Source organism: Amblyomma mixtum, chromosome 1 (genome assembly GCF_055824585.1).
Source record: "Amblyomma mixtum isolate Tamu chromosome 1, ASM5582458v1, whole genome shotgun sequence".
Classification (NCBI taxonomy): Eukaryota; Metazoa; Arthropoda; class Arachnida; order Ixodida; family Ixodidae; genus Amblyomma; species Amblyomma mixtum.
Window position 1 is genome coordinate 14,716,868 of NC_143012.1, and position 25,564 is coordinate 14,742,431.

The following is a 25,564-nucleotide window of genomic DNA, read 5'->3' on the forward strand; positions in this document are numbered from 1 at the left end:
TGCCCAAGACAGGGCTTCACGATGTGCTTGGTTCCAAGATAAGCGCCAGTGGGTACGGGCGGCAATGGAATGAAAGCGCGGCTCCTGTTTTTCAGCGTAATTCACACGACGTTATCTGGCTTGTTGGGATCTTGCTCCCAAATTCAAACTTTTGAGATTGTCATCGTTCTTCCGCATGCATTCTGCTAACGTGAGTGTGCAGTTATTGCCCTCAGAAACGGAAGCCGCGCTTTCTTTCAACTCCCGCCCGAACCCACTGGCGCTTATCTTGGAACCAAGCACATCGCGAAGCCCTGTCTTGGGCAGCACGAAAGGGCCGAAGCGGGTGATGTTTCTTACAAAGCACGAATGAGAGCGCTGTAATCGCGGCGCATCCGGGCGCACGGAGCGCTCTGTCACGTGGTATTTTTTAAACTCCGCGGGCTTTCGTTTTTCCCGAATAAAAACGGCCACGCTAAGTCTACCTCGTTGGAAGTGCCTGGGTTAGACGTTATTTGTGGAGCTCCACAACTTTCCTATTGACGCCTGAACGTTTCAAGCTATATTTAAAAAGTTAATTTATTTATCTCGACTAATTATTCAAATAGGAGAACCGAAAAAATGGTACTGTAACTTTAGATAAACCTCAACAACATCCACGCGATTTCAGTTCTGAAGAACGCTTAGTTTTTTGATAAACCTTGGTCCAAGATAGCTGGGATTCCGTGTATAATCTTCAAGGGGTTAAAATCACGAGTACTCCTAGAGGAAAATCACATGAAGCCATGAAGCAAAACACAGGCAATGACTGGTGGAAAAGGGCAGAAGAGGTTACTGCAAAGATGCAACAATATGCACAGGAAAATGGCTCCAATCCCTCGAAGGTCCGCGCACTGACTGACTAGCAAGTGTTGGGGTGACTGCGACCAAGCTGAAGATTGTGCTGATAATCCCTTCAAATAACGGTACGATGAATATGGTATGAAGTTGCTTTGCAAAGACCAAGGCGCGGTATAGATGGTGTTGCGGGGGATATGATTCGCTTCCACAGTAATGTATCCAGGACAGTTGTCACGCAGAGTAGTGCATGTGGCCCATAGGAAAGTGCAGACTTGCCCACGACTGGGGGAGAAGGTCGAGCGGACAAAGTGTTGGTTGCCAGTAGTGACGCCATAAAAAGGGTCGGTGTCACAGTGCTTACAAAAAACATGGGGAGCTACGGAGAGCGCTCAGGCTGGAATGGAAGCTAGCAGCGCGACACTAGAGATCCCAAAAACCACGTCACGACATTACCCATCCGCCCTTCAAGCCTAAAAAGAAAAAAACAATGGAGCAAGAAAGCGCCGATTGTACGAACTAATAAAGGTACCTGGAATGCGTCTTTCATTTACAACACGCGACTGCGAATTGCTAAGCACAGCCGACAAAAGAGGTGCATCCATGTGCCACTCACCATTAACAGTATGCCATTGCGAGATGCCGGTTCCACGAAGCTGACGAACGCTAACTCTGAGATTTCAGTCGTCCCAAGCTGTGCAGTGCCATTTTGCCTTCTTGCTAACATTGAAACTGCACAGTCGGTCTGTAGCAGTGCTTCCCTGAGTACGTCAGTGCTGGCACAAGCGGCGGTTTGTCCCACGTGACCCTCTCTGGTTCATTTTCCCAAATAGGGTTATAGCTTCGCGCTGCCTCGTTTCCCCGACGCCAAACTGCTCTCTAACAAGCCATTTACCAACTTAAGATACCTTATACCTTTTCTCTATAGACGGAAGTACTGTGAGCAATTATGTGTGTGTGTTGTGTTTAAGGCACATAGGCGACTAAGGCCATCATGCGCCAAGCGCAAGGTATGTATTAAAAATTCCTGAGCTGATTTGTATAGAGATGTGAGAAATCATCGGTGGTGTAGAGGACCTAAGACGTTAGTACTACTTAGTGAATACATAGAAGAGAAATTTTTCAAATGGCTACTAATAAAAGCTTAAAAGAGGGTTGGGTAACCTAGGCAGCTATCCTTGGCTGCGCAAGGATGTCGAGGCACCCAACGACCTAAAATAAAGAGCTCAGCCTTCTCAAGCATGAGAAAGCGGCTGAGGTCAGTTATGATAACTACCATCATTACAATATTTATCAAAAGTAATATGCTAAAAAATTAAGGCTCCCGGCATGAGGTGAGAGTCCCGTGCCATCAAGCGGTACCTCAGCGGAACAGGCGGACAATCGGGACAAATTGGGATGCGGCGCGACGTTGCAGGCGCGGTACTACACTGCACTAAAGGAGCCAGTGTCTGTAGCCACTGAGCCACAGCGGTGGGCAGGACACTGATACGCCAGCGGGTTCGATACCGGCCGCGGCGGTCGAATTTCGATGGTAGCGAAATTCTAGAGGCCCGTTTACTGTGCGAATGTAAGTGCACGTTAAAGAACCCTAGGTGGTCGAAATTTGCGCAGCCCTTCACTACGGCATCTCTCATAGCCTGAGTCGCTTTGGGACGTTAAACTCCATTAACCAAAGCAAACCAAACTGTCATGTCTATCAATGGGTTTGCATTTCGTCCCGACCATGACGCAGACAGAATTAGGCTGACACACACTGGCTCCGGTTCTTGACCGAATTGCATACCATTGCCTACCTCGCTAAGTAGGTCGCTGAAGCACCGCGGCTGCGTGATGGGGCGTCGTCTCTGGCACCGCCTACTTTCAAGCTGCGGTCGCGCGGTGGAGGCAAGCTCTGGCTTCTTCTGACTGCAGAAGAAGGTTGAGGATGGGGAGGGGGGTCTACATAAAACGAGAGAAGTGGCGTCTGTTACAGCAGTTTATGAGGCTGTCGCAACGACCTAAGAGACCGACCTGTACAGTAGCGAACATTGTTGCATCCTGTGCCTGTTCTTCCACCTGCAGGTTCTAAGCTACGTAATGTAACGCCATCGCCCGCCCAAACACATTGGTAAAGAGAAGCACAGTTCTTGCACGCGCGTCGGAGATTGACGGAGGACGTCACATCATGGACAGATAACGTGGTTGTCACGTGGCCCTTACTCGTATAGTGCTCACCATCTCCGCAGGTGATCATCCGACTATTCGTCATTGAATGACGAGTAGTGGTTGGCGTTGTTTCGCGCTCGCCCACGAAGTGCAATTTTTGCGAAGGGGCGCAAGGCAGCTAAGAAGATTCGCCTCTTTTCTGATGTCCGCCAACACTGGTATTACAGTGCCGCACAAGCCATGCCTGTAGCTGAAAAGTATCTTCTAACGTTCTGGTTCACCTTCCTTGAAATGAACTGTGAATATCATTGCCTTCCTGCATGGGATTAGCTGTGTATACGATGTTAGGTGCCACCATGTCACCTTTTTGTCTTGCTTCTTTCATCTCCTCTTTCATCCCTTTCCTCAAGGCACCGAGGGTATCCCCTGAGAGAGACAGTAGAGAGTTTTAGTATAGCGTTAGCGTGATAGCGGACCTAAGGGAAATTACGTTAGCGTGCCGCAAGCAACTTATCCCCTCAGAGAGTTTTAGTATAGCGCTTTGGAAACGCTAAACGCCATCTGCTTGACATGGATGCCAACGGTCCTTCTAAAATGGTTGGCATTGCCGCTAACTTGCCAAAGTATAATATTTCCAAGTTTTTTAAACGAATTATTAGTGCAGCGTTCATTTTCGTCTGCTAAATGACCCCGAAATTGAAATAAAATGAAATGAAAACGTAAAATAGTGGCGCCATCTAGTAAAGGCAATGTTAACTACAAGCCGTTGGAGCAATAAAATTTGCCATCACATGACGTCTAATGTTCAAAAACTTGAGAAAAATTTAATATAAACTCTCTTTACATAATTCAAGTCCATAAAACACCGCGAAAAACCTCCAAATCTATTTTTGTCTCGTTCCAGACGTTTTTGCTAGGTTTCTGCTGCGTTTCGGGCCATTGCAGACGGTAGCAGTGCAGCTGGAGGTTCCATTAGGCTTGCGCGCTCCAGAATCGAGAGCGTATCTTAAAAACAGGGCTGAATTGCAGCTTAAACTTTATCGTCGAAGCAAGGCAAGTCATAGCGAAAAGCAAAAACACCAGTAGTTGCCGGTAAACATGCCGACCGGAATCGCAAGAGCTGCTGAAGCGGGCGGCTGTCGCTTGAAAGGACGCCGCCATGTTTCCACGCTAAAAGCGCAAAAGCCGCAACTGCCGCAACGCTAAATTCTGAAAATTGCGTGAGTACGCTAACGCTATTTCCCCGTTAGCGTTCTGCGCATGCGCACTCGGGACCCGCTATTCCGCTATGCACGCAATTACGCAAAGCCCGCAATACTAAAACTCTCTAGTAATATCCGTTTTTTTCCGTAAGATAATTATAGAACGCCGCCCAACTCAGGAATCTGCTATCGCCGTAAACTGAAAGTGGAATGGGTAGCAAAAACATTCAGGGGGCACTTAGCGATTCATATGTATAAATGCGGAAACAAGTGCAACTGACTCCCTGTTTCAGTGGACACCTCAGTCGAGCCGCGGTGGCGTCCGCCTAGAAACTGAGGCGGTTATGCGCCTTTCCTTTTCTCAATACCAACAGAATCGGTTTTAGACTCAGTTTATTTTGAGGAAAGTGAAGACGCGTAACTGGCTCCTTATTTTAAGGCAAGTAAAGACGCGTAACTGACTCCTCAGTACGCCGGCGGCTTATTGCTCCAGTAGTTGGGGAGGGGGTCACACAATGATCGAAGTAATTATTGCTCTTACATTGGAATGTGCGCCGGCGTACAAGAACGGGCCCTGTAGATGGACAACGTCTCTTCAATGAGAGTTTAGGAAACAGGCAACCTCGCCCTAGATGACGCCATATTTCATTTGTCTTCATGTACGCACCAACAGAGTGAACAAGGGATGAAAGTTATTCGACTCTGTCTTTCTGCTCCTCAAGAGTGTCCGAGGGCACTCGAGTCTCTTGAAAGAGCTCCCAGAGTTCTGTCTCTCGAGCTAGTTCTTGCCGTGCTCTGTATATAGCCTCGCATGAGATTGCGTGAGCTGTCCAAAACATGCACCCAATTATCTCACCTAACGGCACAATCGAACTTACCGGGTCAAGGGCGGTGGTCACCTCATTCGATGGAACGGTGGCACCTGCTTTCACGCTACGGCTTGACGGCGTAGTTTCAATTTTGGTGCTCTTGGCAGATCGGTCCTCGACGCAGAGGAAACACGTCTCTTCTCGAAGCCAACCTGCAACGAGGAGAGACGCCGCAAAGATCACGCCGGAACCTGCGCTGCCAAGGTGATGGTTTTGCACTGTGCAATCAAAACAGAGCCAGGATCACCGGCTGAGCGCGCCGATTTGGTTTAGCCGTATAGGTATAGCGCCCCATTCTGTCGGTGGACGCCTTCTATCTCATTTCTCCGCTCTCGCCATAACCTCCCAAGACACTAGGCCAACACCCCCCCCCCCCCCCCCCCTCCGCGGTGGCTCAGGGGTTGTGGTGTGCTGACCCGAAAGACGCGGTTTCGATCGCGACCGCGGTGGTAGAATATCGATGGCGGCGAAATGCTAGATAGAGGCCCGTGTACTGTGCGATAATGCGCGTTGAAGAACCCTAGGTGGTCGAAATTTCCGGAGCCCGTCACTACGGCGGCCCTCGTATAGTCTCAGTCGCTTTGTGACGTTAAACCACCATAAAACCAAACCACCTGCGGCTGTTCGATCGCGTTTGCTTACAAAGCATAGCTCACAGGCGTTTTTTACAGTTGACCATTGAAACGCAGCCGCTGGAGTTGTGGTTCGTTACCGCAAGCCTGAACTCAGCAGCCGAACGCCAAAAATACGAGCCGACCACCTGCGGCTGTTCGACCGCGTTCGTTTACAAGGCATAGCTCATGGGCTTTATTTTTTACAATTTGGCTTCATATAAACGCTGCCGCCAGAGTAAGTAAATTGGTAAATTGGTTTTTTTTTTTTTGAGGAAAGGAAATGGCGCAGTATCTCTCGATCAAATTTCGGCGGACACCTGAACCGCGCCGTAAGGGAAGGAAGGAATAGGAGTGAGAGAAGAAAGAGGTGCCGTAGTGGAAATCTCCAGAATAATTTAAACCACCTCGGAATCTTTAACGTGCACTGACATCACATAGCACACAGGCGCCTCTTGCGTTTCGCCTCCATCGAAACGCCGCCAGAGTTCTGTTTCCGCAAGCCTGGACTCAGGAGCCGAACGCCAAAAATACCAAGCAGGCCACCTGCGGCTGTTCGACGGCGCTCACTTACAAAGCATAGCTCAGAGGCTTTTACAATTTGACTCGACAGAAGCGCAGCCGCTGGATTTGTGGTTCGTTTCCACAAGCCTGGACCGAGGGGCCGAACGCCAAGAATACCAAGGCGGCCCCCTGCGCCTGTTCGACCGCGTTCGCTCACAAAGCATAAAGCAGGAGCTTTTACGATTTGCCGCTGGATTTGTGGTTTGTTTCCGCAATCCTGGACCGAGGAGCCGAACGCCAAAAATACCAAGCCGGCCACCTGCGGCTGTTCGACCGCGTTCGCACAAAAAGGATAGGTCAAGGGCTTTTACAATTTGCCGCTGGAGTTGTGGTTCGTTTCCGCAATCCTGGACCGAGGAGCCGAACGCCAAGAATACCAAGGCGGCCACCTGCAGCTGTTCGACCGCGTTCGCTCACAAAGGATAGGTCAAGGGCTTTTACAATTTGCCGCTGGAGTTGTGGTTCGTTTCCACAATCCTGGACCGAGGAGCCGAACGCCAAGAATACCAAGGCGGCCACCTGCGGCTGTTCGACCGCGTTCGCGCACAAAGCGTAGGTCAGGGGCTTTTACAATTCTCCGCTGGAGTTGTGGTTCCTTTACGCAATCCTGGACCGAGGAGCCGAACGCTAAAAATACCAAGCCGGCCACCTGCGGCTGTTCGAACGCGTTCGCTTACAAAGCGTAGGTCAGGGGCTTTTGCAATTCTACCCTGGAGTTGTGGTTCCTTTACGCAATCCTGGACCGAAGAGCCGAACGCTAAAAATACCAAGGCGGCCACCTGCGGCTGTTCGACCGCGTTCGCTCACAAAGGATAGGCCAAGGGCTTTTACAATTTGCCGCTGGAGTTGTGGTTCGTTTCCGCAATCCTGGACCGAGGAGCCGAACGCCAAAAATACCAAGGCGGCCAACTGCGGCTGTTCGACCGCGTTCGATCACAAAGCATAGGTCAGGGGCTTTTAAAATTTGACTCGATAGCAACGCAGCGGCTGGAGTTGGTTTCCGCAGACCGAGGAGCCGGACGCCAAGAATACCAAGGCGGCCAACTGCGGCTGTTCGACCGCGTTCGATCACAAAGCATAGGTCAGGGGCTTTTACAATTTGACTCGATAGCAACGCAGCGGCTGGAGTTGGTTTCCGCAGACCGAGGAGCCGGACGCCAAAAATACCAAGGCGGCCAACTGCGGCTGTTCGACCGCGTTCGATCACAAAGCATAGGTCAGGGGCTTTTACAATTTGACTCGATAGCAACGCAGCGGCTGGAGTTGATTTCCGGAGACCGAGAAGCCGGACGCCAAGAATACCAAGGCGGCCAACTGCGGCTGTTCGACCGCGTTCGATCACAAAGCATAGGTCAGGGGCTTTTACAATTTGACTCGATAGCAACGCAGCGGCTGGAGTTGGTTTCCGCAGACCGAGGAGCCGGACGCCAAAAATACCAAGGCGGCCAACTGCGGCTGTTCGACCGCGTTCGATCACAAAGCATAGGTCAGGGGCTTTTACAATTTGACTCGATAGCAACGCAGCGGCTGGAGTTGGTTTCCGCAGACCGAGGAGCCGGACGCCAAGAATACCAAGGCGGCCACCTGCGGCTGTTTGACCGCGTTCGCTTACAAAGCATACGGCAGGGCCTTTTACAATTTGCCGCTGGAGTTGTGGTTCGTTTCCGCAATCCTGGACCCAAGAGCCGAACGCCAAAAACACCAAGCCGGCCACCTGCGGCTGTTCGACCACGTTCGCTTACAAAGCATACCTCAAGGGCTTTTACAATTTCACTCGATAGAAACGCAGCCGCTGAAGTTGTGGTTTGTTTCCGCAAGCCTGAACTCAGCAGCCGAACGCCAAAAATACCAAGCCGGCCACCTGCGGTTCGACCCCGTTCGCTTACAAAGCATAGGTGAAAGGCTTTTTCCAATTTCCCTCGATAGAAACACAGCCGCTGGAGTTGTGATTTGGTTCCGCATGCCTGGACGCAGGAGCCGAACGCCAAAAATACCAAGCCTGCAACCCGCGGCTGTTCGACCGCGTTCGCTTACAAACCATAGCTCAGGGGCTTTTACAATTTCACTCGATAGAAACGCAGCCGCTGGAGCTGTGGTTTGTTTCCGCAAGCTGGACTCGGTAGCCGAACGCCAAAAATACGAAGGCGGCCACGTGCGGCTGTTCGACCGCGTTCGCTTACAAAGCATAGCTCAGGGGCTTTTACAATTTCACTCGATAGAAACGGAGCCGCTGGAGTTGTGGTTCGTTTCCACAATCCTGGACCGAGGAGCCGAACGCCAAAAATACCAAGGCGGCCAACTGCGGCTGTTCGACCGCGTTCGATCACAAAGCATAGGTCAGGGGATTTTACAATTTCACTCGATAGAAACGCAGCCGCTGGAGCTGTGGTTTGTTTCCGCAAGGCTAGACTCAGGAGCCGAACGCCAAAAATACGAAGGCGGCCACCTACGGCTGTTCGACCGCGTTCGCTTACAAAGCATAGGTCAAGGGCTTTTACAACTTCACTCGATAGAAACGCAGCCGCTGGAGTTGTGGTTCATTTCCGCAAGCTGGACTCGGTAGCCGAACGCCAAAAATACCAAGCCAAGTGGCAGGTACTCACCACGGGCAGCTGGTTAACGAGGAATTCTTCTGCAGGCACATTCATACTGGCGCCGTCTACCCCGCAGAATGATACCACATATCCACGGCGGTTGAACACTCGCCCCAAAACTAACGAAGCGAGGCCAGCGTCCACCTTTATGGCAGAGCGAATCCTACTGTTGTCCACGCTTCAGCCCGTCATTGGCGGAGACGGCCCAGTGTTGCCGAATCAAGGCATGGGAGGCAACAGCACGTGCCTAAAGGTGCAGCCACTATGGTGCAGCCACGTCCAGCGCGCGCACTCTGTGAACATCCAACGCCACCTAGAACACATTTGAACATGTCCAACCGGCATCTGGAGCTCTGATGCCTGGCAAGCCGCATGGTTAGGCGCTCGGCTAGTGAGCCGAAGTACCCGTTGCCTAACGCGGCCGCAGCGGCCCGTGGAGAAACGCAAGAGGCGTCCGTGTGCTTTGGGGCATCAGTGCACGTTAAGGACCTCCAGGTGGACATTGTTGTTGCGAATAAAGAGAAACAAATGAGCTTATGGGGATTTAACGTCCCAACGTCACTCAGGCTATGAGAGACGATGTAGTGAAGGGCTACGGAAATTTCGACCACCTGGGGCTCTTTATTAACCTGCACTGACATCACACAATACACGGGCCTCTAAAATTTCGCCTACAACGAATTTCGATCGCCGCGGCCGGGATCGAACCCGCGTATTTAGGGTCAGCAGCCGAGCGCTACAACCACTGAGCCACTGCTGCGGCCGACTGAAGAAGAAAAGTGCGCGGGCCTGCCCACTGGCTCAATCTGAGCCACAATCGCTGCCACGTGTACAGAAGGAGAGTTGAAATTGTGAAAGGTTGAAAGAACAGACGCGCGTCGCAACAACCGCGTCCGCCGAAGCGACAGCGCTGGCCTAACGCGGGACCAGGGATGCAGGGGCTGTCAAGAATAATTTGGACCGGCCAATCCTTTGGCTGCCATATTTCTTACTCGAATGTGGTACGCACAGGAGAGCCGTTCAAAAAGGGGTGTACATTCCAATACGAAAAGGTTATATTTAATAAAAAGAATTTGAAGGCGCTTAGGCTTCACCTTTGAGAGTGTCGTTGTTGTAACTGAAGGAAACATGGAAATTGCACGGGCCTGCACACTAGCGCGAGCTCAGCCACAATCGCTGCCACGTGCAGAAAGAGAAGAGTTGAAAGTGATGTGAAAGACTGAAAGAATCGCGCGTCGCAAAAACACATCCAAGTAATGGCGGCTTCCTCCAGTGCGAGGCGCTCCGATACAGTATTGGTGTTTGTTTGGTCTGGTTTATGGTCTATGGGGGTTTAGCATCCCGAAGCGGCTCAGCTTAAAAGGGACGACGTACTGAAGGGCTCCGGAAATTGCGGCCTGGGGAACTTTAACATGCGCTGACACCGCAAAGTACACGGGCATCTAGAATTTCGCCTACACCGAAATTATGCCAGGATTATGCCATACCGACGATTCGGTTTGGCCGTACATGTAAGCATCAAAAATAATGTGGACTTCGTGCTGCAAATCAGGCGGAGGACGAACAAACTTTTATTTGTCATAAGACAGAGGGCAGGGGTTAGGGATAAGGTTTAGACAGATTGTGGGCCCTCTCGACAGCGCTAGGTGGCTTAAGTCCATTCTTCATTGCAGCCTCCAGGGCTCAACCCACTACCCGAAATTGTACTACTTCCGGGTCAGGGCTTAGCAACGCAGCCTCCCATTGACTACGGTTTTAGACTTGGAAGCACTCGAATAGGATGAATCGAGGTTTGCATTAGAATGGTATGGTTTGATTTATGAGGGTTTAACGTCCCACAATGACTCAGGCCATGAGGGTCGCCGTAGTGAAGGGCTCAGGAAATTTAGATCGCCTGGGGTTTTTTAACGGCAAGTGGTGGAAATTTCCGGAGCCCTTCTCTACGGCGTCCCTCATGACTGCAGAAAGTGTAGAGAGAACTGTATTCCGCGGGATGTATCAGGGACTAGACGTAAGGATTTGGGATTGAGTGAGTGAGTGAGTAGAAACTTTATTGATTTCTAAGATTTAGCCTGCGGTGGAGGTCTTCTTCAAGTCTTCTCTTCAAGTCTTGAGGTTGCCTCCTTAGCCATGGGTGGTTCCCTAGTCCAGGGCTCCACTGAGTCTGGCCACCTCGCTTGCGTGTGCTATGAGTGCCCTTTGGGCCTCTAGCTCGCAGCTGGTGAGCCGGCTCTCCCATTGCTCCGCACTTGGTGTGTCGTGTTTGTGGAACGATATGTTTCTGTCGCATTCCCATGTTATGTGGTATAGTGTTGGCCTCGCTTCGCACCAAGGGCATGTGGCGCGGTATTGTGTCGGGAACATCTTGCTTAGTATATATAAGTTGGGGAAGGAGCCTGTCTGTAGCTTCCGCCATTTTGCGGCTTCTTCCTTGCTTAGCTCTTTGTGTGGTGGGGGGTATTTGTATCTTAGCCCTCTGTATAAACTTAGTGTTTCAGAGTACCCAGCCCCTAGGCTAGTCCAGAGCTCCTCCGGGGCTTGTGACCCCCCAGATCGGATAGTAAGCCCTCGAGCTAGTTCGTCCGCCCTTTCGTTGCCCCAGACCCCCGCGTGGCCTGGTATCCAAATTATGTTATGTTTCTCTCTCCTCCCCGAGGGTGTCCCCTCGCTGAGGATCCTGAGTGTCGTTTTGCCTACCCTTCCTTTTGTGTAGTTTCGACACGCTTCTTGTGAGTCTGTTAAGATATTCAAGGGTCTCCCCTTTCTATCCTTCTCCCTCATTGCTAGGGTTATCGCTATCTCCTCCGCCTCTGCTACATTTGATGCCCTGGCCGTGAGGCTCGTTATGTGTTCTCCCTGGTGGTTGACGACTACCGCCACCATTTTATTTCCTCGTTCACCATAGTACGGGGAAGCGTCGGTGTATACCGTGCTGTCCCTGTGCCCTATTGTTTTTTCATAGTATTCTGACCTGGCTCTCCTCCTGCTGGCATGGAGGTTTGGGTCCATGTTGCGGGGGATGGGTTGTACGCTTATGTTTCTTCTTAGTGCGTCTGGTATGTTTGCCCTGTTGTTGTGATGGTTCTCCGTCTCCCGACCCAACCTAGTAAGAAGTGCTCGTCCGGTTCTTGTGTCGCTGAGTCTTCGAAGTTGTGCCTTTATTTGGCATTCACTCAGCTCTTCAAAAGTGTTGTTTAGCCCTAGTTGCATTAGCTTCTCGTTGGACGTGTTCCTTGGTAGATGTAAGGCTATCTTGTACGCTTTGCGAAGGATAGCTTCTGCTTGCTCTCTCTCAGCTTTGATGGTTACGTGGTATGGTAGTGAGTATGTTATTCGACTGACTATCAGGCTGTTCACCAGTCTGATTGTGTCTTCTTCCTTCATGCCATGCCTTTTGCTGGCTACTCTATAATTCGGCCTACTTGCTCCGCCGCTTTGCGTAGCAGGCTGAGTGTGTGGCTGCATTTCCTGCTACCTTGCAGCCACATACCGAGTATTCTTATCATTCTTTGTTCCGTTTGAAGTTGCTGCCAAGCAACCTGCTCTGCTTTAGAGAGGGACTTGTGCGGGGTGGGTTAGTGCCAGTCGTTTCGAGAGAGGAGGGTGACTTTTTGGTAGGTTACCATGCGCTACAATGTTACATGTGTCACTACCGCCGCATATGCGCTGCATGCGTTGGCATTGACAACGTTGTGGCTGAAACGTGGCACTGAAGGAATAGGCCGTAGGCGTTTATTGCGTTCATTGACGTTGGCGTTCACGTTTTAGACTATGATGATTTTAAGAAAAGTAAGTGCGCATAACTGGCTCCTTGGGTCAATGGATGCCCGAGCCGCGCTTTGAGGTTGGTGGGGTGGTGAGAGAGAGAGGGATATGGGCTGTCTCCGTGAGCGCTGACAGCATTGGGGCAGCCACGCGGCACTGCAGCTATAGGCCGCAGCGTTCATTGGGTGAGCAGACTCTCGCGATCAACCAACTGCCACCTGCCAGGGTGGCAGGCCAAGCGCGCCGCCTATCCAGTGTCCTGAACCAATACCTCCTAGAAAGACTTGAGGCCTGCGCGCTGCGCGAGTGACGTCACATCCAGTAGGCGGATGGCCGCGTCGCTCGCTTCCTCCGCCGCGCTTGGTGTCGCTTTTTTAGGATGGTTTAGTCCCTCTCTATCGACCGCTGTATTAAGCGCGAGTGCGACCGCTTTACAAGCGTACAAAAAGATAGGCGTGCGCTCATTTATAAAGAAAGGAAGAGCCTGCTGTGAAATAACTAGGGGCCTGGTCAGCTGCAGTGCACTTTTTAGAGAATTAAGATTGACAAACTACTCTAGGTGAGTGAATAACTGATAAAAAACGCGAGAATTCTGCAGTGCAGTTGTTTCGCTTCGCTGGCTTCGGCTTCAGCGGCGTGCGTCACGTGAATTCGGGATGATGGAGGCAACAGCAACTAGATCGTCACCTTCATGCAAAACTGTGTAACGGTGCCTATTGCAGCGTTCTACAATTACTGCTCCCATGGGGAGTTTATTGTTTGCTGAATATCCAAGAATGAGGCAAAATTTAGTCGTCAACCAAAAGACAAATTTCGGTTTATTGGTCATGGGCATGCAAAGGCGCTATAAATAAATGTAAGACAATATAATATACATACAGTAAACGGAACTAATGAAGCATCAAGGTAACAAAATTGAACTGCCAGGTAGTAACCACAGATTTTTAAAACAACCATACCCTTTAAATATGAAAACATAAATTGTACTCATGATCACACTTAAGACTTAGACCATGTCACATACACTAGAACAGGTCACTGCAACAAACATCAAGGAAACGAAGGCAGTCATGGTTCTCAGTCCAAAATAACACAAAACTTTTAGCAACATACGGTTAAGCACAAAACATATATGATGAAAAACAATTGCAATCGACTAGAATGAGGAACTTGGTTACTTCCCATAATATGGCACTGCGAGAACAAATCAAAGCAATAAACACTCCACATACAAACAAGCACATGCTCCTCTCTTGTTTTGGAACACTGTGGTGTGGACAGGTACAATGGGCAGTCTTTGAATATTGAAGGCACAGCGCTAGGGTCCAGTCGTGGCACCGGCAAAGTGGTCTCGATAACCTTTCCAGTCCTTGGGTCATGATAGACTGTTTCTTTTTTTTAATAAAGCTCTCACGGAAGTGCAGCGCACAGACCTGCAAAAACGAAAACAGGGGACTGTACCACAAAAAGATATCACAGTGTCTCCGAAAGGACCTTAATTATGTATACGTGCTCAAGGTAGTTTTTTTTTTTTTTTGGTATTGGCAGATTCTTTCCTGATGCAAGCACAGGCTGAACGAACACTTTTCGCAGAAAACACATGGTATTTGGTGTTTAACGTCCCAAAGCAGCTCAGGCCATGAGAGACGCCGTAGTGGAGGACTCCGGATAATTTCGACCATCTAGGGTTCTTTAACGTGCACGCGTCTGTCGACACGGCTGCCGACGCGTCTGTCGACATTCCTGCCGACGCGTCTGTCGACATTGCTGCCGACGCGTCTGTCGACAGTCCTGCCGACGCGTCTGTCGACAGTCCTGCTGACGCGTCTGTCGAAATTCCCGCCGACGCGTCTGTCGAAATTCCTGCCGACGCGTCTGTCGACACGGCTGCCGACGCGTCTGTCGAAATTCCTGCCGACGCGTCTGTCGAAATTCCTGCCGACGCGTCTGTCGAAATTCCTGCCGACGCGTCTGTCGAAATTCCTGCCGACGCGTCTGTCGAAATTCCTGCCGACGCGTCTGTCGACACTCATGCCGACGCGTCTGCTAACGACAGTATGAGGCATTAAAGGCTCTCGACTTAATATGAACACGAAAGAATTTCGCTTGTCAGCCGTAGGAAGCATTCTGAGAGTCGCCTCGTCCTTCTATGCGGAACAACGGATTCTAGGCCTAACGCTCAATATGCTCGCACTGACAATGAACTTTGCGCAGCGTAAAAGCGGGCATGAAGGTACACAACAAGCTAATTAAAGCAGTTCTTACCCTTGAAGAAGCGGTAACTTGGTAGTCCATGCGTGGTATTGCACGCAGCCAGTTGTTCCGCTGGGCATCGTCCTTCGGAAATCAGAAGACTTGAATTTTCGAGTCTTCGTCGTAGTTTCCCCGGCATTTCGGCACACAGCACTTGTAAGGCATGCTGATAGCCGCACTTCACTCCTTGACAACCACCACGCGCGCCGATCATGCGCAGGAACGCGCACCCAGTGCAGAAACACAGAACAACGCCAGAACGATGCACGCAACGGCAGGCTTCCTGCCGCTGGTCCGCGCGCGCCGACTGCGGGGTTCGTCGGTTCGTTTCGTGCGCGCGCGCCTCCCGACTCTCGAAGAGGCGATCGCCTACCGGAAATGACGTTGGTCACGTGACATTTGGGAGCGCGCAGGCCTGAAGTCTTTCTAGGAGGTATTGCCTGAACGCACTCGTTACAGACGCCAAGAAGCCAAGTAACTATGCGCCTTTCCTTTTCTCAAAACGCTATCTAATATCATTCGCGATATAAAACCTTTCTCCTTTAAGAGAACAGGAAAGTCACATAGCTAGTTCCTTGTTAGTAAAAGCCTCAAGTGCCCCATGTACGCAAACTGTTACGAAGCTTTTAGTCGGCGTTCGTGGTGCACTTGAGGTGTCCACCGCCAAAGTGAATTAGCATGCCCCTTACATTTTCTCTAAACCGAGAGAGGTGCAAGCCGGCCCAGGCTCCAGAAAAAAAAAATTGGCTATGGTTTGACCAATGCCCATCTTGAGTATACCGGGCGTCTCCCCCTGATGACCATGAAGGGTGCCATGACCGGACAGGTTTAGCAGTGTGTGCTGACAACCTCGCGCCATACAGAAACACCAGAAAGGAGTACCCAACACCACAAAAATCCCTCAATAAGTTAGAAGAGAAACACCCTTAGGAGACTACAAACCAACACATACCCAACACCAGCTAAATTACACCAATGGTACCCTAACCTATACTCTCCGCAGTGCCCACACTGTGGAGAGATAGCTAACCTCTACCATATGGTGTGGGCATGCCAATTTAATCCCTTAGTTGACCCCATTCCCAACCCCTCGGAGGAGCAGTTGGAGGCTATTCTGCTCAGCGATGATCCTGACCGTCAGCACTGGCTGGTGGGGAGGGCCAACGCAGCAGTAGCCAATGGACTACCGGAATAGGTGGCCCACCCACATGTTCTGAGAATACTGAACAAATAAAGATGTTTTTAATAAAATCAATTGCGGAAGCAACGGCGCTGCAATCGCAGCGGCGGCGGCAACTCAATGGGGCACTTTGACTGTCTAAAGTGCGTAGAGGTGAAAGCGTTTTCCGCACCACTTTGCCTCTGTGGCACTGGTGACGTCACCAGTGGATGAAGCCCTGCTGCGGAGCGAGGCCCCTGCTTCACAGCAACAAGCCATCCGCCTGGCGGAAGAAGCCGCGAGGAATCAAGACCTCTTCGCCTGCTTCTAATCGCGGAGGTCCCGGCCCCCGTCACCAAGGCCTGCGTGCCGGGGACGGGGAGTAGGGGCCTTCCTTATCTGGCGGAAAATAAAGTTGTTATCACAATCACGTCACACACAATTAGGCTTTAATTACTAAGTAATGACTAAATGCTAATTAATGACTAATGACTAAATGCTAATTAACTGCTAATTAATTACACATAAGCTTCACCTTATGAAGTGGAACGCGACAGCGTGTTGTAGCGCTGTCATTGAGTCCAAGGAACGCCACCACCCATTCGGCGCGATTGGATTGGATTGGAAAACGTTTATTGTCAGCACTGAGCCCTAGTGGGCATTATACTAGGTGGCTTCGAGCCCATGGCTCTTGGCGACCTTGTGAGCCCACTCAGTGGCCCGGACTTGCGTCAACGGGTCTGAGCTAGCCAGTATAGCCTCCCACCGCTCTAGAGAAGGGACTGGTAGTAGGTCCGCCGGTGGCGGCTCCTTTTTGCAGCTCCATAAAATGTGGTCATATCCGGCTATCTCGCCGCATTGTTTGCAAGTAGCGTTGTATTGTGTTGGATACATGTGTGAGTCTCGACGGGCTAAAGAAGGCTCGCGTCTGGAGCCGACGCCACGTTACCTCCTGGCTTTTGTCGAGCTTTTTGTCTGGTGGCGGATAGATCCTCCTTTCCAGTTTAAACTGATTGGTGTATTCGTGAAATGATATGAATGCATCTCTCGTGAAATTTGGGGACTCGACCCGGCTCACTGCTCGGCTGACATAACCTCGAGCTATACTGTGAGCCAACTCGTTTCCCCTGTTCCCCGAGTGTGCCGGCACCCATATTAGTTCCACCTCTCTTTGGTCCCAGTCTTTATGTCTTAATATTCGTTCTGCCTCCTGGGAGATCATACCCCGCCCAAAATTGTTGATAGCCACCTTGGAGTCGCTAATTATGGTGACTGCTTTGGTGCTGGCCATTGCCATGGCGATAGCCGCCTCCTCCGCTGTCCCTGAGTTTTTTGTTTTGACCGAACCGGCCATTAATGTTTCACCCGAGTCGTTCACGGCCACGACCACAAAGGAGTCGCCTCCTTCGTATTCCGCCGCGTCTACATAGGTTGTGTATTCCGAGCCTTCGAGCTTGGCTTCAAGGGCCTTTGCTCTGGCTCTCCTCCTGCCTTCGTGAAAAGCAGGGTGCATGTTTTTTGGAAGTGGTTTAATAGTGATGCCTTGCTCTTTGAACGCAACGCTTTTTGAGGAAAGGAAATGTAATTCTCTGTCATCTCGGTGGACACCTGAACCGCACCGTACAGGAAGGGAGAAACGCCACCACCCGTTCGGCGCGATGCCTTGCTCTTTGAACGCAACGCTTTTTGAGGAAAGGAAATGTAATTCTCTGTCATCTCGGTGGACACCTGAACCGCACCGTACAAGAAGGGAAAAAAAATGGGAGTGAAAGAAGAAGAAAGAGAAAGAGGGGTCCTAATGAAGAAAATGAAAATTCTATTTAAGGAAAGGAAATTATGCAGTAACTGCCTCACGCTCGCTCCTCGCGCATGCGCATTTGGGGCTCTCCGGGGCTTCGCGAAATCGCTCACACCTAGCGTAGTGTTGCTCCGGCCCCACGGGCCCAGACGCTCTTGCCGAGGCTCCCCAGACCTTTGCCGAAATTACCAACCTCTACAGAGAGATGAGACGCCAGTTCCCGCCTCCACACCCCGACTTGAATCGAGCGCAAGCCACCTTGCTCCGCAGGTTGGAGACACACTCCATCCTTAGCCATTCTAGACTTTCACTCATCACAGACGGGGAATACGACCCCGTCTGCCAAAATTGTTACCAGAGAGAAATCGCCACCCAGGCACACATCCTCTGGGGTTGCGCGGGAAATCCGCCCCCTCGAACCTTACTGCCAGCTCCCTCCGAAGAAGGATGGAACCAACTCCTCGGAAGGCCAGACAAGAGCACCCAACTGGCACTCATTTCGTGGGCCCAGGAAGTCGCCCACACATGGGGGCCACACCAAGCCCACCTGCCTTAAATCCCGCCAATCTATGGCAATAAAGTTGTTTCTCTCTCTCTCTTTTTCTCTCTGCTGTGCCAGGATAAATGTAAGCGTGAGGGGAGGGCGAGGTGTCCACATCTCGGTGGACACCTGAACCAGAGGAGGCGCATGACTTCCCTCTTGAAACAGCCATGCTTTAAGCCAAGTGGCGGTAGTGACAGGTGTGCGCTGCATGCGCTGGCACTGACAACGTTGTGCCAGAAACGCGGCGCTGAAGCCATAGGCCGTCGGCGTCCATTGTGTTCATTGGCGTTAGCAACGTTTTACACTCCGATGATTTAAAGGAAAGGAACGCGAGCGCGCGTGGCGAGGCACGCCAGCTGTGCGTAGTGACGTCACTTGCTCTTTGCGCATGCGCAGCACGGCTCTCCAGGAGGCACGCCAAAGTGCTCAACCTCGGCCAGTGCAGCTCGCGCTACAAAAAATTGCCGACGATTACGTTACTTCAGATGCAAAATTTGAGCGCAGCTCATCAGGTGTTTCAACTTTTCGATAGATTGAACAAAGAATTCGAGCAAAATCCCCAATCCTTCGTCAAGAAACAATCCGATAATAGTTCTTGACTATCATGAAGGAAGCATTGTGGAGAAATAGATGGATATACGCTCGACTTGCTGCACCAGTGCCTGTAGAAAGGAAGGGGAGGGCGCGGCGGAATAGCTCTGACGAGCAGGGAAACGTGCGTCGTACACGCTGTTCATCAGCCTCTTGACCGCGTTGGCCTAAGTGGGGCCGCAGTATGGTGGATGTTATGTGGTAGCATAGCTTCCGTAGAACTTTATGCTTCAGAACACGGCGGTTTGTGGTGGGAAGCCAGCGCCACCTTCGGAGTGGATAACGAAGATGTCAGAAATTTAAAAAAAATTTCGGGGTTCAACGTGGCTTGAACCTAGTTATACGGTTACGTGGCGGCCAGCCGAAGAATGAGACGCTATGAACGATGGATAAGGCATGATTTTTTGAAGCGAAAAGCTCCGCTCGGCTCGCCCACACCACGCTTCGCGAGAGCCACACTACAGATTTGCCACAGTCGCGCATGCGCGAAACCGAGTGACGTCACACGGAGCGCAGGGGGCCGCCGCGCGCTGACTCCGTCGCCTGACCTTTCGCCGCCGCCGCGCCCTACTGTGCATGTGCGCCGCCGCTTCTCCTCGCCACCATTCGACCTTTCGCTGCGGCCGTGCGCAGTGCGCATTTGAAACGAGGGGTATATAAGGCGCGCTCGCCCTTAGAACAGGCGCAGACACTCGCCATGGAAGGAGAAGAAGAAGCAACAGTCGGACGGCGCAGAAACACCGATCCAGAAGTGGTAGCTTGAGAGTTGGCTGAAAAGCAGCGAGAGCTTTTCGATTCCCATTCTTAACCTTAGCTAAGCCACAGCCAATTTTTTTTTTGGCCACTGGCCTAGCGCGACCGCCCACGCCACTGCCAGCTTCGGCTTCTTCGTCACACTACCCGGGGTCGCCGAACGACAGTTCCAGTCGTGAATAAGACACTAACGAAATTCCACGCGAAATGGTGATGGGCATGACAGAATGGTACGGAAGAGATGGCAGGGTGGTGTAGTGCTGGCCGCCACGATGAAAGATACGAGGGAATGAGTCCTGGTCCACGCAGCTTCTGAGCCGCTGGTCGTCAGGAGCGAATAACCTAGGCCCTTAATGGCTTGGACAGGGGGACGGTGTCTTTCATGTGAGCGGCATCTCAGGTCGGTAGGTTGGGCCATGGTGTCGGTTCTACTTCGTCGTATCGGGAACCCCGCACCTCCACCAAATGTTAGGTGACGCCATGATTTTAATGGCGGCTGTCCCAGCGCGAGCGCTCCGTGTTGCGCCACTGCCCACTTTGTCGTCTTCTAGTCCGTGGCAATACGAGCGAAAGGTCTGTTAAGGTACCCACTGTTCGCTTGGTTTAAATGTTTTATTGTTCCACATCAAAGGCTTCATCTATTAACTTTCAAGGCCAAGGGCCAAGGTCATATGCCAAGGTCATGGTCAGGCACCTAATGGTCTTAGTCATATGTTCACGTGGTCATACTACGATATCTTGGGCCGCACCACCACGTTGTTAAGTTCTTTTGACCTTGTGAGGCATTGAATGTCATTGTCTTCCACATCAAAATCGGAAGTTGTACTCAGGAGTAGAGCATTCCCTCTCAAAAAAAAAAAAAAAAAAGACTGTGTGGCAGTAAACTAAGGGAGCAAATTACTCATTGGCATTCACCCAAGCAGACATACGGCTACTGAGGAAAGCTATACAGCTTCCACAGAAACTTCGTAGTTAAAGAAAAATTCATCCTGGTTCAACCCCGCACCACCGCTTCACCGGAGCAGTCGCTCTTCCCCCAAAACATTTCGCCAACACTGTTCTCACTTCTAGTTATTGATCAATTCGCTCTAGCGCTACTATATGCTAGCCGTCCCGGTCAACTCGGTTGGTAGAGTGACTGCTCCGGTGAAGCGGTGGTCCCGGGTTCGAACACCGGACCAGGACGAATTTCTCTTTAACTACGACGTCTCTGTGGATGCTGTGTAGTTATCCTTTGTAGCCGTATTGCTGCGCTTAAGTTTAGACTTTTATCCGGTGGTGGCACCAGTCTCCTCTGTAACCTATAATTTTCAACAATTTCCGTACAATTTTGCAGACGCTCGTCCATGTTCTGGCAGTCGGGCGGCTCCACAGCTACCCGGAAGTAGAGAGCTCGGGCTAACTCGTGGGCAGCGTCGTTCCCAGGAATGGACGCGTGTGCGGGAGTCCAAATTAGGCTAACTTTTCTGGCCGCCGCAGCCGCCGTTCGGTACGACGTCACACCACTTGCCTCGTCGTTGCTCTCACCTCCGCTTTCGCTACATATATCCTGGCATAGCCGAGCTAAGCCACTGCCTACTTTATTAACAAATTTTCGCATATTTGCCCATTCCTATTGTAGGCTTGCTTCGCACTCGTGCATTGTGATGCACCTGTCTTCGGACGCTAGCCGGATCCAGCCCTTGCTGCAGAAACAACCGCGCTGTCCAACTCGAAGGCACGGAAACGGTGGCTCAACGCCGCACTTCTCCTCGCAGGTATCCCCGTCCCTGTACTCCTGGCCCTCTGGGCACAACCGGGCTGCGCGAGAAACACCGGGTTTATGCGACTGTGAGGACCACGCGAATTCAAATGACAGAACAACTCTGATAATTAAGAAAGCCAGCACAACACAGAAGCACACTGTACGGGCTCTGGTACGTCTTGGACTGTTTAACATTAAACTTACTTTTTCAAAATTAGAAATTAAAGGGCGACGATATGCTTTAGACTTCTACGCTGTAAGTGTAATAGAGTAAAAAGGGAGGAAGGTGCTCTAGAGGACAGCTTACTTTTTTTACTCCCATAAGCGTATTCGTGTTTGTAGTGTGGGGTAGTTGGTCTTGTAGACTGTGTGTGTGTGTGTGTGTGTGTGTGTGTGTGTGTGTGTGTGTGTGTGTGTGTGTGTGTGTGTGTGTGTGTGTGTGTGTGTGTGTGTGTGTGTGCGTGTGCGCGCGTGTGCGTGTGCGTGTGCGTGTGCGTGTGCGTGTGCGTGTGTGTGTGTGTGTGTGTGTGTGTGTAGGTGTGTGTGTGTGTGCGCGTGCGTGTGTGCGTGCGTGCGCGCGCGCATATAAAGTCACCAGAAATTGAAAAACATAACAGGATTTAATTCACGACGCTTCAGCTGGAGGACTTAGCTGCCCATGTGAGCGGTTTGAAGGCGGCGCTTGAGTACCCTGCCACTTAATCCAGTGCTTGCTTCCATCTTTCTGGACGGTTGCGTCACTACCTAAAAACCTACTAGCAAGAGTGCATCAGCCTCACTGAGTCGCTCATCTTACCTTCAGTCAGGCACGCTGAGTCAGGCTCTGCCTGACTCAGCGTGCATGCGATTGCATGCAGTCTGCATGCGATTGTATGTCTTCCTTTCCCTCTGTGTTTGTGCCTGACTGGATTTCCCTGCATGTCATCGAACCAGCTAGTGAATGAATTAGCTTTCCTATTTCTGTTTGTGTCTGCCTAACGCACTCTCGATGCAACTGCCTGCGTCCATTACTGTTCTTTCCATGGCCGGTTTTCCAGGTCCTTGCCTCTCTGTCTCTGCTTGCCTACTGTGCCTGTACTCCAACCTGCCTCCCTGCCAATATGGCTGTCATTTCATACCCGTGCCAGGCGCACGCAACAGAAAGAAAGTTTCAAGGAAATGGAATATTGTGTTCTGGTATCTGCAGTAGAAGTTCAAAACTGGGCAGCTTCTGATGCCTGTGTTGCAAGCGTTGCTTTTAAGGACGCGCTGAACACACAGGAGGCAGCTGCTTACGCCCCCGCCCCCTATACCGTTTTTTTTTTATCGACGAGCTGCCTTCTGCGGTAGTCCTTCTAAGAAAGAAGCCTTAGTTGGAAACTCGTAACGGGTACATCGGAGCATAGAAACGGCTGCATTTTAAAATGAAGCTCAATCTTAGTGACTATCTAGAAAGGACTTCCGTTCATGCCTGTGTTTATTAATCGTGAGAGAAGATCGCAATATCTGTGTTAATGGGATCTCATCTCTAGAAAGATCTTTACTGTCTCAAAAATATGTGCTATATTTTTTCAGGTGCATTTACCAGAGCGTCTGAGCCGGTCAAATAGTCGCTGCCTTTTCATTAAATTTTAGCGAAGCTCACTTAAGTGACTAAACGGTGCATTTTTATACGCCGCAAGTTATATTGTTGCCGAATGTTGATATCCCACTTTTTCTTAACCCGGAGAAAACTAAGAAATTATACTTGGGATTTTAAGATTTCCCGAAGTGGGTAACTATTTTTAAAGACTAAATCAAGGTCAAGGAACTCGTTTTTGTAATGCCACAAATCTAATTAATACCGGTGAAGGGTCTGGTTAACAAGAACTTTTGCTTGAACATAATATATTTGAAAAAAAAAAAAGCCGGCGATTACCAAAAACTAAAGGCGCCGCTAAAAAAAAACCGCCATGTGGTGCATTCTTTAGGCTTCCGTAGCCCCTCGAGAAATCAAAGCGCTACACTTACCAGCAAAGATAGTTTCCAGAGCAATCTGCAGGAGGAATACGCTGAGCGCTAGCTTCATTTTCTTACCCAGAGCGGCTGAAGCGGTTTCCTCTAAGGATCGGGTCGCTATTCAGACACCACTTATTTCGCGCCTCTCCAATTATCACCCGGCTTATAGCCTGGAAATGTGTGCGGGACGCTTTCAGACACAGCTTTGCAGCCTCGCTTCATTATTAATGAGTAATGAGAAAGCTCCGAAACAATGGAACATTTAAAGGCAATTGGTCTCGTTGCACTTGCTCTTGTTTCCTCGTTTTTTCATCCCCTCACACCGTAGGAGCCTTTTAAAACTGAACACATTTACCAGCAATCTTCGAACCCATTTCTTATCCCCTTTAAGTAGGCTCGATACCAGAATATTTTCCTGGGAGTCGAGCCTGTGAGTTACAGCGGCATAGAAAGCTGTATGAAGGCGAAATTCTAGAAGCTCGTGTACTGTGCGATGTCAGAGCACGTTAAAGAACACCAGGTGGTCGAAATTTCCGGAGCCCTTCCCTACGGCGTCTCTCATAGCCTGAGTTGCTTTGGGACGTTAAACAGCATAAACCAAACCGAACCAAGCCTTTTTGCTCAGTGCTTAAGCCCAGCAGCTCAAGCGACTGTTTTAAATTGTCCGCGACGCTGTACATTCCCGTGACCCTTTATCTTTGGTTTGGTCGTCTTTTTGTACATTCGCGCCGACACGCGGCTTATAACTGTGTGATAGCTGAGGGGCGACCTGAAAGTTTTCAAACGGTAATAGTCTCAAAAGGTTTCTGGGGTATCCAAGGTCGTTGTGGGTTACTCAGGCACCTTATCTCCAAACTTCACCGACAACTGCAAATTGAGCAACACCCAGAATGGTGAGCATTTCTATTCTATTCACAAGCCGATGTCGTCGTTATTGGCCGTGTACGAAAAATTCCGACCAAAGCAAAGAATGAACAAAATTGAGCTAAAAAGAAAAATACCTATTTTCTGTATAAATGGGAGTCATAACTAGGACTTTAATGTTGCCAGAAGGGCGCACTACCCATCGGCCACTAAGGCTGTTTTTTTTTTCTTTATTGGAAGGAAGTCAATCTCGCTGAGCTACTAAATGCTTTGCTTAACACACACTATTCCGCAATGCAGACACATTCTCATCTCTTCGTACACTGCACTCCACCTACAGATCAAAACTGCGGGAGACATGCGTAACTAACCAGCAATCATTCAGGCGGCCGGGCTGGAGGGTGGAGTGCATATGGCAAGCTGTCTCACATCAAGAATGGCAGTTTGCCAATATTCCTGAAGAGAAAAGTTTGGTTTGGTTTGGTTGATGGGGTTCAACGTCCCAAAGCGACTAAGGCTATGAGAGACGCCATAGTGGAGGGCTCCGGAAATTTCGACCACCTGGGGTTCTTAACGTCCACTGACATCGCACAGCTCACGGGCCTCTAGAATTTCTCCTCCAAAGAAATTCAACCGCCGCGACCGGGATCGAACCCGCGTCAAGAGAAAATTATACAACAGCTGTATCTTGCGGGTATTCACCTACGGGGCAGAAACGTGGAGGCTACGAAAAGGGTTCAGCTTAAGGTAAGGACGACGCAGCGAGCTATGGAAAGATAAATGATACATGTAAGGTTAAGAGGCCGGAAAAGGGCAGAGTGGGTCAGGAAACAAACGCGGGATAATTATATCCTAGTCCAAAACAAGAGAAAAAAATGGACTTGGGCAGGGCATGTAATGTGAAAGCAAGATAACCGATAGTCCTTAACGGTAATGGACTGGATTCCAAGAGAAGGCAAGCGTAGCAGGCGGCAGCAGAAAGTTAGATGGGCTGATGAGATTAAGAAGTTTGCGGGGATGGGTGACCGCAGATAGCACAGGACCGGGTTATTTGCAGAGACATGGGAAAGTCCTTTGTTCTGCAGTGGGCGTAATCAGGCTGATGACGGTAGCTGAACCACTGGAGTTCGCAAATTGTATGGAGGAAGCCGCCGCGAGGCTCAAAATGAAGCTTATCTAAGCGTTTAAAAGAAATATGGCACATTCCAGCGACAGTGACGAGGTAGCACGCCCGGTTCACGACCGAAAGTTCAGTGACGCGATTCACCGCTTGGCTGCAGCTTTATTTTTATTATTCAAAGGTTTAATAATA

At 50.4% G+C, this 25,564-nt stretch overlaps 1 protein-coding gene and 1 long non-coding RNA gene across 11 annotated transcripts in view; both read right to left on the reverse strand.

Annotated features, from left to right (window-relative positions):
• The window catches only part of LOC149365529 (uncharacterized), a 28,578-nt gene extending 19,416 nt beyond the window's left edge, over positions 1 to 9,162 (reverse strand). For 2 of the 10 annotated variants that reach the window (XM_089543611.1, XM_089543619.1), the window contains exon 1: positions 8,814 to 9,158. In XM_089543611.1, coding sequence (XP_089399737.1) covers positions 8,814 to 8,858 — 45 coding nt within the window. In that variant the 5' untranslated portion in view covers positions 8,859 to 9,158. Of the gene's footprint in view, positions 1 to 2,612; positions 2,758 to 5,044; positions 5,188 to 8,813 lie in introns of all 10 variants that reach the window. The other 8 variants (XM_089543553.1, XM_089543561.1, XM_089543579.1 and 5 more) reach the window with 8 other exon arrangements.
• A 4,194-nt stretch (positions 9,163 to 13,356) lies between these two features.
• Positions 13,357 to 15,262, reverse strand: LOC149365530 (uncharacterized). Its single transcript, XR_016292189.1, has 2 exons — positions 14,835 to 15,262; positions 13,357 to 14,002 (listed from the first exon to the last, which is right to left on the reverse strand). It is a non-coding gene; the product is annotated as an uncharacterized LOC149365530 (long non-coding RNA).
• Positions 15,263 to 25,564: the final 10,302 nt, after the last annotated feature.